The sequence below is a fragment of the Calypte anna genome, chromosome 4A (assembly GCF_003957555.1).
Source record: "Calypte anna isolate BGI_N300 chromosome 4A, bCalAnn1_v1.p, whole genome shotgun sequence".
Lineage (NCBI taxonomy): Eukaryota > Metazoa > Chordata > Aves > Apodiformes > Trochilidae > Calypte > Calypte anna.
Window position 1 is genome coordinate 41,647,314 of NC_044248.1, and position 19,680 is coordinate 41,666,993.

The following is a 19,680-nucleotide window of genomic DNA, read 5'->3' on the forward strand; positions in this document are numbered from 1 at the left end:
GTTCCCCCTGAAACTCTGCGGGGCTCTTGCCGGGGCCCAGACCCTGGTGCGTGTTCCACCCTAGGGCTGGCGGCGGGTTTTCCCTCCCTGTTCCCCCCGCCCCAGCCCCACGGGGATGGGCGAGCTGGAACGGCTGTCGGGGAGTGCTCGAAGTACGGACCCCCTTGCGCCAGTGCTGGGGGGAAAAAAAAATTATATATATATATATATATATATAAATATAAAAGATACAAAAAAATAAAACTCCAAACCCGCTCAAAGGACCAAAAAAGTTAAACTGCAAAAACGACCAAAATGGGGGGGGAAAAAACAAACAAAAAAACCACCACAAAACCAAACCAAAATCCCCCCCAAAAAAACTACGCGAAAATACAAAAACACACCAAAATGAAAGGAAAAAACTTCACCGATTTTTTTTTCCAAGAAGGAAAAGAAGGCTATCCCAGGTTTATACCCCGTTAAGGCACCACACCGAGAGGCTGCCGGTGCGGAGCCGGGTGCGGAGGGGTAGAGCGGTAGGCGCGCTCCCGGCGTCGGGGTCCTGCCGGGGGCGCGCCTCCTCCCACCCCTTACCCCAGGCCGTGTTCCGCTCCCCAGCCCCACGGACTGCGAGTGCGAGCCCCACGGCAGCTTTGTGCTGTCTCCAGCCAAATCTGGCGTTGGAGTTGGACGTTTCCTGAGTTTATCCTCTTGTCATAAATCATTACGGTCTCCACCTCCCCCATCCCCCATCCCAGCCCCGCCGCCTCCACGCCGACCCTTTTCTGCCTTCAAAATCTTTCCACTAAAAACTAATGCGAGAAAAACTCCTGCCCACATGAAGGGGGAGACCCCCGGACGGCGGAGGGGGGGGGGGGGGTGGCTGCATTTCCAGAGGGATCCGCTAATGAAACAAACGGGGTGCCGGCTGTTCTGGTGGGGATCACCGCCTGTTCTCGGGTCGGGGCGAGCCGCCCCGTCGCGGGAAGCGGGATGCAACTTTCGGACGCTCTCCGTAGGAGAGAGTTCCCACAGGGACCTGCCTGGGAAACCTTCCCCCGGCCCGGATGCCGGTGCCCTCCGAAAGCCGGGAAGAGGGTCGGGAGTGATGCGGCGGCATCTCCGCCAGCAAACCATCCCCGAGTTGCCGTTTTCCAATCAACCGCTTCCCGGTCGCCTCTCTCCAGCCGCCTTCGGGAGAGAGAGGTTTTCCCTCCATCCAGGGAGCGCTGCACAATTAAGCACCTTCCCAGGGTTTACATTGGTCATTTCTTTCTGTCCATCCCCCGTTTCCCACTACCTGATCCCTTTCTCCGGGGTTGACAGGTCTCATTTTTCAGCTGGATTTTAATTACTCGTTCGCGGGCAAGGCTGCGGAGCCAAGGAGCGGCGGTGATGCGGGAAGCCGGGTTCAGCTCGCCCGGGTCCCGGCCAGCTGTGCCGCCGCGCCGAGACCATCAGCATCTGCTGAAAACGGATTGAGCATCCACATGTTCCCGTTTCTCCGTCTCCCAGCGCTTGAAGGTTTAGCAGCCTCGTGGGGCATGTGCAAAACACGAACCGCACTTTTCCGATGCCAAAATCACGGGAAGTTGTTTCCTGCGGAATGTGCGCCCATCGCGTTCGCAAAATAAAAGAAGTTGCGGATCCTGACGTTTGCCAAACGCAGCCGCGGCTTTTGTTTGGATGTGGGTTTGTTGATTGTTTTTTCTTTGTTGGTTGTTTTGCTGTTTTGTTGTGGGGTTTTGGTTTGGGGGTTTTTTTTGTTTGTTTGTTTTTTCAAATGTACTTGTACCCTGCTCCGGGGCGATGCAGTGTCACCCGGGAGGTAACGGGGCAGAGCGACTGATGAAGGAATGGGACGCGGCGAGGGGTAAATCTGTGTTGATGCTCTGGCTCCATTTACCCGTTTGAAATCGGGGCGAGCTCACCCCGGCTCGTTTTCTCCCCTTTCGCTCGGGAACTACTACGCATTCCTGCCCGGCACTTGCTGCATTTTATGGCGATGTGTTAATTCTGCCCTTCGTCCGAAGCGGCCAAATCTTCGCGCACTCCCCCCCGCTCCCCTTTCCCGAGCAACACCATGTGGCCGCAGCCCCCTCCCTCTCCTTTCCCGGCAAGGGAAGTCTCAACAAAGCAGCCCTAAAAACGCAGGTCTGTCTGTCTGGGGATGCGGTGAGTGCCTGTGCCCCCCTTGGCAGGCTCCTGGCTGGGGAGGGAAAGGAGCGGCAAGTGCCCCGGCGCATCTCCCCCGGTGCGGCACACGCAACGTGTACATGTAGAGAGAGATACACGCACACACAGCCAAGAAAGACAAGCACAGAGACAGACAGACACACAGAAACACACGCACACAGCCTGCTCGCCACAGCCTGAGCAAAGTTTGCCCGGGGGCAGCCTCGCACCCTTTCCCTCCCCTTCTTGAGCCGCCGGCCCCAGCCCCCTCCCCGCCCCCGCCCGGCCCCCCTTCTCGGGTGCGGTGTCAGTCACGGCGGCGGCTCCTTTCATCTCCACCCCGCCCCGCCGGTTGAGGGAAGGAGGGAGGGAGGGAGGGAGGGAGGGAGGGAGGGAGGGAGGGAAGGCGGGTTCGATGCTGAAGTTGCTCTGCTGCCACTCCGCACCCCACCGCTGCCCCCCGTCTCACCGCCCCCCCCCCCCTGCCCACTTCCCCCGGGGCTGCGGCAGGCGGCCCCGCGCCCGGGGCTGGGCGCGGGGGCGGACGGGGGCGCGGAGGCGCCGCGGCGGCAACTTTTTTCCCTGCCCAAGGGCGCGGAGGGAAGCAGCTCCTCTCCGCCCGGTCCATCCCTCCCACCCTCCCGGGGCTGTTTCTTCCTCGCCCCCTCCCCTCGAGCCTCCCCCGTCCCTCCGCGGTGCCCTTGAGCCGAGCCCAGCCGTGCCCGGACTCCCAGGCGAAGCGGTGGACAAAGACCCAGTGGGTGCGGGCCGTCTCCCGGGGTGCCCCCGCCTCCCCACCCCCCATCACCCCCCCCCCAGCCATTTTATCTCGGGCCCGCCCGGGTGGCGGCAACTTCACTCGGAGGCGTCAGGCGGGTTCCGCTCCCCTCCGTGTTCCCTCTCCCCCAGGGTGAGCCGGGACCCAGGGGGGTGGATGGGAGAGGAGGGGGCTCCTGGGGGCGGGCCCCGGAGCCGTCCCCAGGGGCGGGCGGGACACAAGCTGGTCTATTTCGACTTATTCCTGCTGTGCGGCGCGACCGGGAGAAGCTTCCCGTGGGGCCGGTGCCGAGCGGGAGCCGGGGGTACCTCGGCCCCGAGGGGGCGGGCAGGCGGGTGTGGGGTCTCCAGCTGCCGAGCGCAACCCCGAGGACTTCACGGGATTTTTCCTTCTTCCCTCCTCCTCCTCCTCCTCCTCCTCTCTCTCTCTCTCCTCCTCCTCCCTCCTCCTCCTCCTCCCTCCGCTGCTCCTCCCGCTCCCGCTCCCCTTCCCGCGGCGGGCCGGCGGCCGCAGCAGACGCCGCGCTGCCGTGAGGATGCCGCAGCTGCCGGGGGCCGGGGGCGGCGGGGGGGACCCGGAGCTCTGCGCCACCGACGAGATGATCCCCTTCAAGGACGAGGGGGACCCCCAAAAGGAGAAGATCTTCGCCGAGATCAGCCACCCCGAGGAGGAGGGCGACCTGGCCGACATCAAGTCCTCCCTCGTCAACGAGTCTGAGATCGCCCCCGGCGCCAACGGGCACGAGGTGCGCGGCCGCGGGGGGCTCCGCGGGGCAGCGCGGAGGGGCGGCGGGGACACGGGATGCCGGAGGGCTCCAGACCCTGCCGCAGGGAGGGAGAGAGGGAGAGAGCGAGTTTCAGTGGGGCACTGGAGAAACCCATAGTTTGCCGGTTTTCCCCTGTTAAAAAGAAAATAAAGAAAAAAAAAGAAAGAACCCCCCAAACCATCGCGCCCCAACTCCCATTCCCAGAAATGCGGCAGGCAGAGCCGGGCCGGCTCCGCACCCGGGAATGGGCTGGGGTGGGGGGGGTGGCCCTCTCCGCGCTGCGGATCGGGACGAAAAATGTTCCCGCGAGTCCCCCGACGGTGCTTTGGTGTTAGACCTCAAGCAGCCATGAAATTTCCTCGGTAATATCAGCGGGGTCGGAGTATTAGCCCCAAAGTCTTTTAAGGGATTTGCATAGAACTGTTTGGGTAGAAATTCCCGATGCTAAAACAACTTCAGGGAGAGCGGGCGACCTGTTTGTGGTTTTTTTTTTCTTCTCGTTCCTTTTTCCTTTTTTTAAATTTTTTTTTTCCTTAAAGGTCTGGCAATGCGGACAACCTGATTTTGATATTTTTTAAATTGTGTTGGTTTGGTTTGGTTTGGTTTTTTACCGAGTGTCTTGACTCCCGAAGCTCCAAATATTTTCCAGAAATAAGACCTTTTTTTTAAATGCGGGGTGCGACGAATGCTTGCCAAAGCCCCGTAGTTATTATCATTGTCATAAAACGATCGTTTACACAAACGTTTCTGGTACAGTTGTCTTCCAAGCGGGTTAAGAGGGGAAAAGAAAGATGCTTATCTCTTGCCCTAACTTTTTTTCTTTCTACAAGAAGCTGCAGCGTCGTGATTGACAAATGAGCATCCATGCAATGACTTTTCTTCTTGTTCTTTTTCTTTTCTGACGGTGGATTCCCTGCGGTCAGGTTTCCAGGCAGACTCAAGCACAGGATTCCTACCATGATAAAGGCAGAGAGCACTCCGAGGAAGGTGAGAAGTGCAGTGCCCTGTCTTGTGATACCGTCCCACTGTGAGCCTCCAGACTGGAGTTTGCTTTCTTTTGGGAATCATAAATTTAGTATCTTTGGGGGAAGTGAGATGCCAAGGTGCTTTCGAAGTGCGTTCAGAAAGGAGATGAATGCACAGCACATTTATCTTGAGTGACCAAATGGTATCTCAGTTGTTTAGAAACTGATAAGTAGGCCAAATGGATCTTTGCTGAAGAAATAACTATTTTTAGGATAGCAGTTTGAGCACATCTGTCTCCTCACTCATACAGTGCAGCCGAGTTGTGTGTGTTCAGAAACTCCTGGTGGTTTTTTCCCCGTAACCAAAGACTGTTGCTTAGATTTCCTCTACCAAATCTAAGCATGAACACTGCTTTCTTTAATGTACCAGCTGGTTAATTCTGATTGAGAAGGACAGTGGAAATAACAAGAGTTCACTGAATATCACTTAGGAAGCTGGACACACGTACAAAGAATGCACCCTGGGAGTGATGGGAGATTATGTTTAAAATGAAATGCTTATCATCACAAACTAAACCAGATCATAAATTCCCTATAAAGACAGACACAGTTCAGTCCTGCTTTCAGGGACAATCTTCCTCCAAATTGGTCATTAGCCTAAAAGCAGTAATGGCCATGCTCATAGCATTTTGGCAGTGAAGGGGAGGAGGTCAGCTGTATATAGTTGGGGTTTTTTTTTCAGCCTTTCATTCTCTTTAAATCTCACCTTTGAGTAGTATCATTGTCAACAGTGATTTAGGTGGGAGACCTGTTCACCCCCCTTTGCGGGACCTGGACTAAAGTTTCTTTATTTTGCTACAAAATAGCCTCTCTCACTTGGCTTCCCTCTTAACTGTAGTACTATGTGTGCTCAACAGCCCACTCCCCCAAATTGTGAGGGTCTCCTTCCAAGCCAGCTCCTGCTCTCTGTTTGTTTCTGATGAGCATGGTCGGAGTGGATTGTTTGCCGTATGCAGTGGCTCACCAAGAGAAGGAAATTATTATATCTTGTTATCATTGCTCTCTTCCCCCCTTTCCTAACAGTTATGCTGGAAACCTGTACTGGCAGTACTTCTGAATCCACAAATCTTAGAGGGATGTATAAAATGGGGGGAAACTGCTAGCTGAGAAATATGTCACTGGTGGTGTTTCTGCCTGCTTGAACAGGGATGAGGAAAACAATTAGGTTATTCTGAGGCTATTCTGTGTTTTAAGCATTTAGTCCTCACCGAGAATTCTTGCTCCTTTAAGAAGTAACCCTTCATTAAAAAAATGTGGTTACAAATTGCTGTGGACCACTTTCTGACAAAGGTAATTTCCACAAGTAAGGAAACAATTTGCATGCAGAACATTTTTATGAATGCACAGTACCTGTTTCAAGTGCTCTGACTTAAAAGAAATGTCTATGTGGGGAATAATGTAATCATTGTTTCCTCTCCCATAGGAAAGCATCCAGACAGTGGCTTATACAGCAAGGGACCATCATACTCTGGTTATTCTGGGTATATCATGATGCCAAATATGAATAACGACCCGTACATGCCTAATGGATCTCTGTCGCCACCCATCCCCAGAACAGTGAGTTATCTCTTCCAAAGACTGGTTATGGCGAGCTGGCTTTCCTCCTCTTTGGTTTTCTAGTGTGTGTTGGTGCTGGGATTTTCGGGGTAGCTTCTTTTATGGTGAAGGTTGCAGTGATGCTGTTCAGAGCCTCCGTGCAGTGGAGTTTGAGAGGTGTTGGTTGCAATGGCGTTAGAAAAGCTGAGAGAAGCGTCTGCGATGTCTGACGTCCTTTGGAGAGGGTTGGGGGCTTCAGAGGGGGAGTCCTGGTTTATGACTGTGGGATAATGTATGTCGGAATGATATAAATGCTGTCTTTGTAGTGACTGGGACAGATGTGAATTTTCTGGCTTTTAACTCTTCGTTTGTTGAGGAAAATCGAGGTCTGGCAGCAGAACTGCTAAAGTTGCTTGTCAGGAAATGAGAAGATTGGACTCTTGTTTTTTGTTGTTCCTACTGATATGGTTTGCTCTTTGCTGATTGATGTTTTCTTTCTGCCATCAGTTGCTCTGTTGAAAGGTTTATGTATCTGGCAGTATTGATTTGAAACATACTCTGTATTGTCAGCCACAATGTGTGAAATGGTTGGTTAGGAATTAATATCAGCCGTGATGCAGTAGTTACAGCTTTCCTTTACATTGTGGCTGGCACTGATTCTTACAGCTTTGTCCCTCTGTTTCCCTTGGTGTAGATGAACACTTGATAGGCTTTAATGTACATTTTATTATTATTTATTTATTGTCTATTTGGAGAGTCAATTCCCATTTATTTCTGTAGACCTCTTGGTATATGTATAGAGAGATGTGGAGGCAATGGGAAAATGGTAAAATTATATCAATACAACCAGAGGTGGAGTGGGAAACAAATTTGCTTGTAGGCATCCTGCTGAAAAAATGCTGCTGCAGTTGTGTGTGCTGTGATATGAGAAGCTGGATGCTGTTATTTCTCTCTGATAAAGCAGTTTTCTGTCTGCTGGCTCTTAGATTTTTTGTTGGCGGTCCCTGTCAAACGACTTGAATTTTTCTCTCTCATGTTAATGATTTTTCCTCACGTTTGTGGCTTTTGATTTCAAAAACAAAAAAGAGAGGGGCCCTAATCTGTATTGTTAATTTGACAGTAGCAAAGCGTGTTAAATTAGTACATGTTTGGATTCAGAATGACAGGTCAGTTTGGCACTGGGAAACACACAGATCTGCCCTTTTTATGTCTCTGTCTGTGTCTGAAAGATGCAGAAACTCGTGCAATATATTGCCCTTTTAAAAAGGACCTTGTTTGTTTATAAATTACAGTTCAGAGGCCTGCAGCCACTTAAGATGAAGCCTGATGATCACAGTCTGTTGATATTTTTCGTTGTAAATGCTGCTTTACAGAAATCTTCAGTTCTGATGTAGCCCTGGGAAAAGGGTGCAGCTTCTCAAGAGGGCACCAAGACTCAAACCTGCCCCTTTGAGGAGAGGGAAACTTGAGACCTTTTTTAACCCACTCTTTCCCACGTTTCCTTCCTAAGAAAGTCCCTAGTGCTGATGCAGGGCTTTGAATAACAGCATCACTGTAATTATTCACTGAGGATTTTCTCCTTGTATGCATGCCGTGGGGCTGCTCTTTACTGATCTGACACTGATGCCCCCAGAATATCTGCTTCTCACCGAGGCTGTCAGCTCAGGTACTTGAGGAACCCTCCTACCTGGGTACATGTGAGGGGAGGAGAGAGGGAAAAGGCATCTGCCTTCTGATTGTAAAGCTGCCTGCTGAACATCTGAGGGGCTAATTTAGTTCAGTGTTGCTCTTGCATCTTACAGCAGCACCACTGTTACGGTCAAATAGTGCTTTTTGCAAGGCTGCAATCTTGACATAAACCTGGAGTTCTTTCAGTTTAACCACAGGGCTACACGCTCGAGTTATAAAATAATTTTTTTTTTTTTTCAATTGAACTATAATCTTTGGCTGACAGATGGGTTTTAATGTGCACGGGATCAAAACACTGCATCCAGGAGGTGACAGGCTCGCTCTCTCCACGGCAAACCACAGCTCCATCACCCTGCGATGCTGCCTCTGCACCTCTGCGGGGTCCCAACCACTGCCCTCCAGGTTTGCTCCCCCTTTTCGGGGGCTGGAGGGGAGAGGAGATCGGCAAGCTCAGGAGGTGAAGCTCTCCCCTGGGGTGTCAGTCCCTGGCCATTTGTGCGGGGAGCAGCCCTGCGGTGTTGTACCTGCACCCTGCTATTTGCATGACAAAGCCGCTCCTTGTTGCTGCATCTGTTGCCTGGAGGTGTTAGGCAGGATTAAAAAGCCACCCTGGGGCGCTGAAATCTTTTTTCTTTGCTGCCCAGCACAAACCCTTGAAAGGACCCGGCTGCCTGCAAAGGGCTGGGGGTGGAGGGGGGGGGATGCACTCCCGGGGAAAGGCATCCAGAGCTTGGAGCAGGGATATCATCTCTGTTGGAGATGGCCTAGGCTTGCAGCGCCGGTGCAGAGAGCAAAGATTGCTTGGAATGGGAAAAAAAGTTACTTTTGCCAACATAGGTGGGGAAAAAAAGGCAATCACCTTACGTTCTTGCTCCGTAAAATCAGAAATACAAATCTGTAGTCAGACCCAACACGCCTAACAAGCCTTAAGAGAAGAAAACTAAAGTGTAATTTAAATGTGGCTTTTGGAGGAGAGAAGGTGGATGAGAAGGATTTCACAAATTCCTGAAGATGCTATTGCTAGAATGGTCTCGTATTCCCTTCTTCCCCCCTTTTTTTCCCACTCCCTTTTTTATTTTACTGAAAACTGATTCCCCTTTTTAAAGCTGGATTTGTTGGAGCAGTGTCAATTTTAAGTTCTGATTTGAGCCTCATGCTGCAGTGCATATTCTTATCAGATAGCTGGGTAAGTAAAAAAAGGCAAAGCAGTTCGTTGGGGTAGCTGCAGGAGAAGTGGCACATGATGGTACTAAAACCACACTGACACCTGGTGAAGGGGCACCCTGTGTGCCTGAGATAGCTTTTGGTGGGTTCTCAGCATTGTAGGGGGATTGAAGATGGGAGATGGAGACAGCTGGTTCCGTGTGGGGATTTTCTTACTTCGTTAAAGACACTAAGTTTGGGGTAGCAAATCTTTCTCATCTCTGTGCTGGGAGCTTGGGGAGAAAGCAGGTGACTGAGGAAGAACCATTTCTCTGTGCCTTAAATTCACCCCAAAAAAAGATTTGTCTTTGTTACTCCTTCCTACCCAACGAATTAAACTTTCCATGGGAAGATCGAGTATTTCTGCAACCTCCCTTTTGTCTTTTCTTATCTGTTGTTGGGGTCTGGGTTTATTTCTTTGTGGCTAAACCGCTTCTTTGCAGCAGCTGGAGGAGCTAAGTAGGTTGGAGGATACAGAAACCTTAGGGTTACTTGCAAAACACAGCATATCCCTTTGAAAACAAGGAGAAATTCTGCTAAGAGAGCCTGAAGCAAATGTTGCCTGAAGCAACATTTATATGCAGGACCCCCCTACCCTGCCCAAATTTTTGGATATTCCTTGTGTGCTTCTTCATGGCAAGGGGTGTGGAGGTAGCTCCTGTGTTGAAGAGTTAACACCTCAGGAAAAATTGTGTGGCTAATATGGACAGGAGGAAGGATGAGGGTAGAAATAGCAAGAACGAGTAGCTACAAAGCCTTAGGAAGAGGATTTCATTTCCCTAGCTGCATCTTGCTGTGCCTCTGAAAGCAGGCTGGTTCACTTGCTTGTGGGGAATTTTTGGGACTCCTTGGTGAATGTACAGGAGTGTTAGAGCTAGCATATCCATCTGCAGAAGGACATAAACCTTATTTTTCATAATGCTGTCTTTTTCTGCAAGTCATCTTTTGCTGACTGTGCAAGTTGTAGGCACTTGCTTGGAGCCATGGTCAGCTGAAAGCTCCCTGGCCCAGTATTTAAAATGGGCTTTGTTGGGGCTCAATTCCTGCTCCTGTATCACCCATCAGAAAGCTTAGCACTAATTCCCAAGCTGGCATCAGAGCAGGATGCTACAAGGGCTGGAGGTCCTGTCACACGCCTCTTTTTTTTCTCACTGCACCCTCAGATCTGTGCCTGAGGAAATGGGTTGCACTGGGTCACCGAGGGCCAGAGCAGATCAGCTGCCACCAAAACTCTTGCTGCTTCACCCTCTGCAGCTCACATCTTCTCAATGAAGTTGAATGATGCTGCTCAGCTTCTTAAATAACTTCAAAATGAGGCGCAGAGGAGCACGAGGCTTCCTGACTCTACGGGTGGAAGGCTTGCCAGGGTTTATCTGTGTGTGCACGGAGAGGAATTTTAGCACTCTTTTCTGAGGGGCTCTGTGAGTTGCACCAAATGGCAGCACCGAGGGGGGAAGAGGAATCTGCTCAGTGCTAATAGAAGGACCCCAGCACTGCAGACACGTCTGTCAGCTGCTCTGACTCAAGTGTCACAGCTGATCAGTCTAAGATGCGAGCCAGGTCTCTCTGAAAGACAAATCCAAGCCATGAATGGTCATGGGCTGAGTTTGAGTGGTGCTTTCTTTCTCACCCTTGGTAAAATGAATTCTCTCTGTTAGGAAAAGAGGGCAGAAGAAGTTACTGCAGTGCCTCCAGGTTGGCTTTTGTCCGCAGCCTCATCTGGTTGCTTGAGATAAGATGGCACGATCCAGGCAGAGTCTTCTGTCTGTGTGTCCATCGTGAGGGGGTTCTTTTGGGTGCTTACTGGTGAAGGATGCAGCCTTTCTGCTTTCACTGTTTTCTCCTCAGGATGATGCAGTTTAAGAAATCTGTGTGATTGGGAATGGACAAGTGGGAAAGAAAGTGTTGTCCTGACCTCTGAGTCCAGAGGCAGCACTTGTGTGTCTGTCTGTCTGTCTGTCTTCAACGAAGACATAATAAAAAACCCCACCCTTTACAAGTTTCCAAAGTTGGAGCTTTTTTATACCCAGGTGTGTGTATACTCTATGTCCTAAATCTCTTTTTCCCTATACATCTAGAAGCTGATTAAATATAAACTGTAAACAGTGGAGCTGCCACTTAAGGACATTTCAAAGCAAAATCTCATTCCTGTTGTTTTGGTGCCATGCCACCTCTCGTCCAACTTAATCCCAGCCTAGAAAATAATTAAAAAAAATTAGTAAGAATAGCTTGTTACAGGCTGCAAGTGCCAGGGAGGATATGGCTGAAGAAGAAAGCCTGAAGCTCCACAGGTTCAAGCATCAAAAGCAGGAAAGACTTTTTCCAGATACTTGCCACGCTGCATGGTTGCAGGCATTGAAAATCCTGGGTACCACAAGACTGGCTACTCCTGGGTGCTCAGCTTCTGCTTGTAGTTAGGAAAAAGTCCTCCTGTTATGGGAGGGAAATGTCCTCTACAGAAATATTTCATTCCTGCTGTAATGTTTCTGAAGTCCTATCAGAAGCGTGTGGGTTTTTTGCTGGTGGTAAAACACTGTCTCTCAGAGGAAGACAAGTGTGCCAGAGCCTGCTTTAATACAGACACTGAACATTTTGCAGACCAGGGTCTGTGTGTCCTGTGGCCTGATGAATTCTCCTACAGGCACTGATCCAGCATGTGGCCCATCCAAGGGAAACTGTCCCACAAAATGGGTGGTCTGAGGGTCCTTAGGTGGGGGCAGGGGTGTGTCCTGGGCAGCCATGAGCTGTGATGCTCCTGTTGTGTGAATTACTCCCATTTAACTGCCCCTGTCCTGGCCATTGGGCAGCTCCCTATAAGCTGCTTTTGGTCGTAAGGCATGTTTGGCATGAAGACACTTCTCATCTGGCCATCAGGTTTGTTCCCTTCTCCTAGGACACCATGGGGAAGGCAGCACAGCTGCTGGGAGAGCTGCTCCTGCCCGGGTAGTTTGAGGATTAGTGTCTCTGTGTTCCTTTGGTCCTTTCGTAAGCATTTGATTCACTTCAGAAAATTGCATTCAGAATAACTTAATCTAGCCACCCCAATGGCTTCTATTTTGAGACTTGGATCTTGTGGATATGTTTATTTAGTTTGGGTTTCCCACTTCAAAGGAATCTGTCCTCTCAGCAAGAAAGTGATTGAGCACTTAAATAAAAATGTATTCATTGAATCTTTGGGATTGAGCTAAAAGTACAGTAGGGAGTTAACACGTGTGCCAACCGTGCTGATCAGCCAGGGATTGCCTGTGCTCCTTATGGGGAAGAAAAATGGTCTCAGCTGCCTGGGGAGAAGTGGGCTGCCTTCCCCTGCCTTCTGGCCCTGGTTTTGCTTGGTTATGCTTCGGGTTGAGATGAAGGACCTAGAATATCTTTGCCAGTGATCTTCAAAGTTGCCAAACCCCTGGTGTAGAAGAGCATTTTAATGGAGCTGAAAGGTCAACTCGACATTTGTTTATTTTCTTTAAGTGACTGTGGGTATAGGTAAGGTTGAGGCATAAAATCAGTGGGACGAGCTTACTCAGCAAAAGCTGTGAGAGTAAAGCTATGAGGCTCGGATTGAATTTTCATAAAACAAGCAGTTTAACTTGAAAAGTAAGTGTACTGTTGTCACCAGCTGTAACACATGAAGCAGAGGAAGAGAATCCCTTTGGTCAGGAGTTACGAGGCAAACCAGGGAGCGCTTCATTCCCAAAGGCATCCGTCTATCCAGGCGCTTTCCAGACTGCAGCCCTGTGCTTCAGACAGCAGCACACAAGTTAGCAGACAGGTCTGCTTTACCTGGGCTGACAGAAGAATGAGAAATCCCCTGGGAGCCTATGATTTCATGCATGTATTTCCCACCATCCACCTTCTTGAAACGCTTGGAAGGAGTAGGGGCGTGTGCGTGGGTACTTGCGGCGCAGGTGAAGCTCTCGTGATGCTGCTTCAGCAAAGGGCAGGAGAAATCATTTGTTTGCTGCACCTTTTTTCCTCCTTGCTTTCTGAGGAGGGAAGGTTGGCTGAGGAGGGCTGCTGCTGCAGGTCTAGCATAGTGCCAGGCACTGCCCGTGCTCGGCCACGAGCAGTGGGAGCTGCAGCGAACCCCGCGGCGGCTGCACGGGGAGTGAGATTTCAGGGAGTTGAAAGACATGATGCTGAAATCCCCCTGATACTGGTGGCAGCTCAACTTGCCCTTTAGCTGGCTTGAACAGGGGTCTGGATGGCGATGCAGGCATTATCCAAAGAACACCACTCTGGAAATGGTCTGATTTGTCATCTATATCCAAAAAAAAAATGAGGGAAAGGGAACATAGGGTTTCTGGTGAGCAGCTGGCTCAGAGATTGAGAATGATGAGCTCTAAAAAGCTATCCCTGTAGGCCCTGTATTTCTGGGTTGTGGTCCTAGTGACATCAGCTGCTCAGAGCCAAAGCTCTGTCTCAGTAACTGGTCACTCAGCTGTGCTGTAAGGCTCAGTTCCTTCCATTTTCTGCCTCTTTCTGTATTTCAGAACCGCCTCAGAGATTTATCTTTGTGACCGTCTGTTGTCTCTCCACAGTTCTGGCATATCTTCTTGCCTTGATCTTTCTTCATCCCTCCTAAATCTTGCACTGGCAAGCTTTGTCTAGCATAAAAAACCCCCTACAATATGGAGGTGATGACTGAAGGTGTCAACACTTGTCAGATGCAGAGGGTGCTTGAGGAGAAGGCCTTTTCCCTGCCGATGTGCTACAATGCAGATAAAGTGTGTCCAGCCATGCAGATGTGTTTACTTTGTTAAAATGCCACAATCCCCTGATTCCTTCAGGGTCTGAAGTTCAACTGATGCTGCATCAAGTTTAGGAAGCTGCAGTTAAAAATGGTAATTGAGTTTTTTTGTATCCTCACCCCCATTCCTGTACTGCCTTCATTGCAGCTTCATGAAACTCCAAGGTACCACCATGGTGAGCAAGGCTCCTGCCACTGACCTGTGGTACATCCCAACATGCAAAACAGCACTGCAGAACCTCTTCCCACCCCACAGCTTTCTGAATTAATTTGTACTAAGTGACTCCCTTCTCACATCCATCAGGGAAGGGATTGGGGCAGCTTGTTCCAGCTTGAGGCACTCCTTGCAGCCAGGTTGGCAGCACTTCTGTCTCTTAAAACAGACATCTCATGTAAACAATAATATTAGAAGGACTGGACCAGATGACCCTTGAGGTCCCTTCCATCCTGACATTCTGTGGTTCTATGATTTTTACAGGAAAGTTGAAGTGAAGGAGGAGGGTAGCCAGGCTTGACACAGTGCTGGGACCCCTCTGAGATTGGGGAGACTTCAGTTTCTCCCTTCAAATGTCTGCAGGTAAATAAGCCCCCATAAAGAGTAAAAATAGTCCCTTAGTTCACATACAGGTCCGCCTCACTTAAATGTAGTTGCATGTGGAGGTTCAGCCTTTTGAGGAGCTGGGCAGGAGTGAGCTGGGTGGTGATGCTCAGGTGTAGGAGCCTGGGATGGTAGGGGAGGTTGCAGCATCCCCAGGTCCCCTCCAGGCTGTTGGAGACTTGGGAAGGAAAAGGAGTTCACTGGGATATAAGCCTAGTATTGGCTATACTAAAATATGTTTTGAAAACCATAAGCAATTAAAATAATTTACCCTAAAGCTTATTGTTTTGCCACCCTAGCATACTGGGTTCTATTTAGTGCCCAGTTTCCTCCTGCACACAGCTGAAATTCAGCTTTAAAACTAAGTTGTAACTGAGTATGTTGGATTTGAGAACATTTGTTACTGCAAACCCCTCAATCTCACACATTATTTCATGTCTTAAATACCTCTGGTACAGGAAGAAAAGGAAGCAGTGTTGGGTTTAAAGGAAAAAAGAAATAAAAGTTTCAAAAGCTTAGCTCTTAAGTGTGTGGATTTTTCTGGTTTTGTTGTAGCTTTTTTTCCCCCCTCTCTTAGTTACTTTGAGGGTGTTTCGAAGCTAATAGTGTGGAGACTCTATTTTACTTGTAAATTTCAGGAGGAAAACTCAGAATAGGAGAACTGCAAAAAAAAGCTGATTTTTTAGGCAGCTCCCCAGACAGTGTGACAGCACTATTGCAAACACATTTTTATTTCAAACTGGCAACTACTAAGCTTCTTGTCAGAGTGACCTGTGAAAGATTACTTCCTACTTCATAATAAGGAAATATTAAGAGACTAGGAGAGCTGGTCAAAAAGCTGTTTTGCTGGAAATTTTTTAATTCAAGTGACCTCCTAAGATGACTTGTGTAGAAAGCTTTCCTTCTTCCTTTCAAACTTCAAATTCTTCATTTTTTTTTTTCCTTTTTCTTTCCAGAGATCTGTGTGTAAATATTGCAGGCTAAGGGGGCTGAACAATAAATGTGCAGTTGGGAAATGTGGTTTAATCACAGTTGTTTCAGAAACCCCTGTATGTGGGGCAGAGGCAGACACTTCTTAGGAGGTTTCAGAAAGGGTGTTTTGAAGCTTGTCTCCCAGCTCTGGCTCCAGGAATGCAAGTAAACACATTCTGCTAGTGAAGCAGTTGTGCTCACTGCCCCCAAAAATGCCTTCCTCCATTAAATGAGTCTTTCTGGATAACATCCTCTGGACAAAGCATTTTTGCAGAAGTTCAGTCAGCAGAAGAACCAACATGTTGGTCTTGTGTTTCTCTTCTGGAGGCAGCATTTCACAGCTCTGCAGTCATCTGTGGGCTGATGGTGGCCTTTCCAGGCATCTCCTGCACCTTCCCTGCTCCAATGGGCTCACTGGGTTCTCCCAGGAGGGGATGGATGGGTAGGACAGCAGCTGAGATTTGAGCCCAGGTTTGGGAGAGCTGAAGTAACACAAGTGCTGCTGGTAGGTTGTAGCTATTTTAGGGGTGGAGCAAAAGATTGTGTCTTGTGCAATTAAGCATGAAATAGGTAAATTCTGTGTATAATTACCCAACCTAAAGTCTGGCGTGAGGATGTGACCCGTGGAAACCACAGCTCATCAGTGGCTGCCAGTAGATTCCCAGGAGGTTATCCCTGGCTCCCACACTGGCAGAGAGGGGGTCATGTCCCCTGCTTCCTCTCACCCTGCTTCCAAAAGCAGAGGCACAGTCTGGGAGAAGGCTGCTGCAAATGAGGACCTGAAAAAAGCAACTTTTGTTGGGTGACTTCAATGACGGCAGAGTTGGGAACAAAATCCACATTTCCAGAGTTTGCTTCAGGAACCCACATTACAGCTTGCTTTTAAAGAGACATTTCTTGGGTTGTTTTGTCATTTTTCATTGAAAACAAACCAGAAGCCTGAGACAGGAAGGACTGGGATGTGCATGAAGAGGATTAAAACAAGTGCAGGTAAGAAGTTGGTGTCAGTGCTGGCTGTGGCTGTGTTTAACACTCTGTTTCAGTTGAGTACCAAACAATCCCACTGAAGTTTGTAACTAGAGCAAGGATAGGATTAAAAAAATTAGCTTAAAACAATTTTTGTCAAAAGCAGGCTTTTTTTTTTCTTTTTTTCCCTGCCTCACAACAGCACCCATATCTTCCCACTCTGTTTTGTTTGCTCTCTCCCTGCAGTGGAGGGGGCAGGCTCATCATTATTTGGGCCCCCATACTTTTATCTCATTCCGTCTCAGAATTTCAGCCTACAAGCAGTTAGATAACCCATGCAGTGCTCTCCCTGTCTCAGGAAGCTGCCATCCATTCCTGGCTCTTTCACATGATGCCCTGGGGATGGCTGAGGAGGGTTTCTCGAGCATCTCCCCCGGGCACCAGTGGGGTGGGGCTTTTGTCATTTAACAAAATGCTGGGAGGACCTTGATCTGCTACATCTTGAGGCAGGTATTTGGGATGGCATCTGGGCAGTGATGGCATCTGTTTTACTTCCTCCAGCTGTGGTTGGGAGCCTTCCATGACCCAAGGGATGTCTGTGCCCTGCACCTTGGTGGCTTCCAGTGGGGAGAGGGCTTGCAGAGGAGATGGTGGCTGGTTTGAAGCAGGAACCTTTAAATTCCTGGGCATTCTGAAATGCCTACTGCTTTAATGCTTTAACATGTGCCCAGGCTGTGCTCTCTGGAGTGCAGCTCCCAGCTCACTCTCCGTGCTTGGTGAGCCATGTGCCCCTGTGGCATCTCCTCCCCAGGGTAACCCAGGTCACCGGTGTCCTTTTCTTCTGCCTTCACAGCTCTGTAGCTGCATCCTGAACATGGTGGCCACAGCTGGTGGCTGCACATCCCCCACTTTGCCCCAGCCAAGCCCCAAAACTCAAGTTTGCTGTAGTCACGTAGGTTGGTGCTTGGAAAGGGTCAGGATTTAAGGAACTGGTGGGGTTGTTGAGAGGTTCTCCAGCCCTCCTCTGGCAGGGTGACTGGGAAAGGCTGTGTCAGGAGAAGCTGTGCTGCTGCTTGGGCAGACTAAATGATGTCTCTTAAATTTCAGTGAATAGTGAAGAAAAAAAAGTTGCAAGCTTTCAAGCGAAAATACCAAGTCGCAAGTAAATCTTCTGCAAATGAAGCAAAAAAAGTCCCTGGAAGGGAAAATAAGCAGTAATTACTGTAAAACATACTTTTTCATCACAGTAATGGTTTGATGCTGGTAGGCAGGGTTGCAGCATGGTATAAAAGTGACTTCACTACTGCTGTTTCTTTATAGTGGGGAGTGTTTTTGAGACCTTTGCAACACTGTGCGTGTTGCTTGCTTGGTTTCTGGAGGCTGGAATTCATTCCCAGAAACTTGGGGCTCCCCGTGGGCTTGGCAGAAGTTTCAGTAGCTGCCCTCCCAGCACGGCAGCAGACACCTCTGCCTGCAGTGTTTTGGCTCCCTTGATCTTGCTGTTCTTTCCTCAGTGCTGCTTCGTGAGGATCCCTCTGGTTATCAGAGTGGGCACCAGAGCCACAAAGAATTAGTCCCGATTTAAGAAAGCAAGATATGAAGAGGAAGTAGTGAATTTACTGGGGATGGCAGGAGAGTAATGTCAGGGAGAACCCCAAAACACTGGATTAATCACAGAAAAGACTTCTGTCTTAATACTACAAAAAAAAAATACAAGCTTTTGCATCTGAGCTTGCTACGTTTGGCTCCTGTTTCAGCCTCGGTATGGTTGGTGTGTTTAAGGATCAGTCAAAGTAAAAATGAGACAGTTTCCCAGCCTTGGAATGACAGGGACATAAGCCCTGTGTCCATAGGGAGGAAGGGCAGATCCCTTTGCTGTTGTCTTTGAGTCAGGGTTTTAATGACTGCAGGGGAAAAAGGAGTGTTAGAGCAGCAGAAGAAAAATGAAAGAGCTAAGAGGAAATTATTGTTATTGCTAATAGATGGGTGCTTATAATGTTTAATTCTTTACAGCTTATAACATTTAATTCTTTGCAGCTTATGCTTTATTTGCACGTTCTTCCTTCTTCACCACTCTGCACACTGTAGAGGCAGCTACCACATTTCAAAATTACTGCTCTTAAAAGCCCCTGCTCGGTGATTTGAGAATGAGTAAAAATATTTGTGGAAGCAGCAGTGGTGCTCAGACTGGTCAGTTTGCAGACACAGGGTGAGTGGTTCAGCTGCCACACTCTCCCAGGCTCTTGATTTTTACATCCTCCTTATTCTCCCCACCCTTCCCACTGCTAAATTTTAAAAGTTCCTTGGAAATATTTTTTTTTCAGGGCACTGTAGACGTGTGTTTAATCAAAGTTCAAGGCAGGCTCTCTTGATAGAGATTTACTTTTGTTTTTGCCAGCAAAGCCAGATGAGGAGAGAGGAGGAGCGTGGGAGTGTTTGATGCCCCTGAAAACAATAATGTGGCAAGAGTAGTTTTAAGGCAGCCTGAGAGTTGTCTGTGTGAGCTGGGGAAAAGGAGTCTTAGAGGAAGCTTTGCGGTATTTTACACTTTTAGATCCTTATTTATCTTTTTAGATAACTAATGGGGATTTAGTGTTCGTTTTGCCATGTGTCTGGTTTAGGGTAAGTGAACCGCTGACAGCTTACTGCAAAGAGCTGCAGAGGGGAGGCAAGAGCCTGGGCATCTGCATTATTTTTGCCTTGCATCAGGTGCTAAAAGTCACTAAACATACCGTGAGTCACAATATTTTTTCCCAACTTGACTCACTCGCCTAGTCGAGTCGTATTTTACTTCAGCCCATAGGCTTGAAAAAGCATGTGCATAATCAGTTCATTTTGTGTGGTCTAGGCTATAAAAATGCCCCCTCTGTTCTTCCCATATGAAAAACGTGTTTTTAATTTCGGGGAACTTATATAATTTTCTGTGCTTTCTTTTGTATCCCAGATTAAAAACAAATGCTCCCTTTCCCCTAACTTGGCATGTTCCAATTACGGAGTTGTGAAAATAAGTCATCCTTCAGCTTTTGTTACTTTAAAACAGCTATCGGTGATGTCAGAGTCAATACTAAAAGCATTAAGAATGCTGGCAGAATGTAATGCAGCTGCAATCCAACATGATGTTGGAAATGGGGTTGAGAGCATAAAGGCTTTCCATATTCCCAGGGCGCACAACTGCTCGCGGCCTTGGCTTTGATCTCTTCAAAGGCTGCTGCCTCCTCCTAGATGGGGAGACTTGGCTGCCACTCGCTC

The 19,680-nt window shown here is 48.9% G+C and overlaps 1 protein-coding gene across 3 annotated transcripts in view; it reads left to right on the plus strand.

The window, feature by feature from the left end:
- Positions 1–3,467: 3,467 nt before the first annotated feature.
- LEF1 (lymphoid enhancer binding factor 1) overlaps positions 3,468–19,680 on the plus strand; it is a 66,293-nt gene continuing 50,080 nt past the window's right edge. For all 3 annotated transcript variants that reach the window (XM_030449652.1, XM_030449654.1, XM_030449653.1), the window contains exons 1-3: positions 3,468–3,677; positions 4,622–4,685; positions 6,147–6,280. In XM_030449652.1, coding sequence (XP_030305512.1) covers positions 3,468–3,677; positions 4,622–4,685; positions 6,147–6,280 — 408 coding nt within the window. The remainder of the gene's footprint in view (positions 3,678–4,621; positions 4,686–6,146; positions 6,281–19,680) is intronic.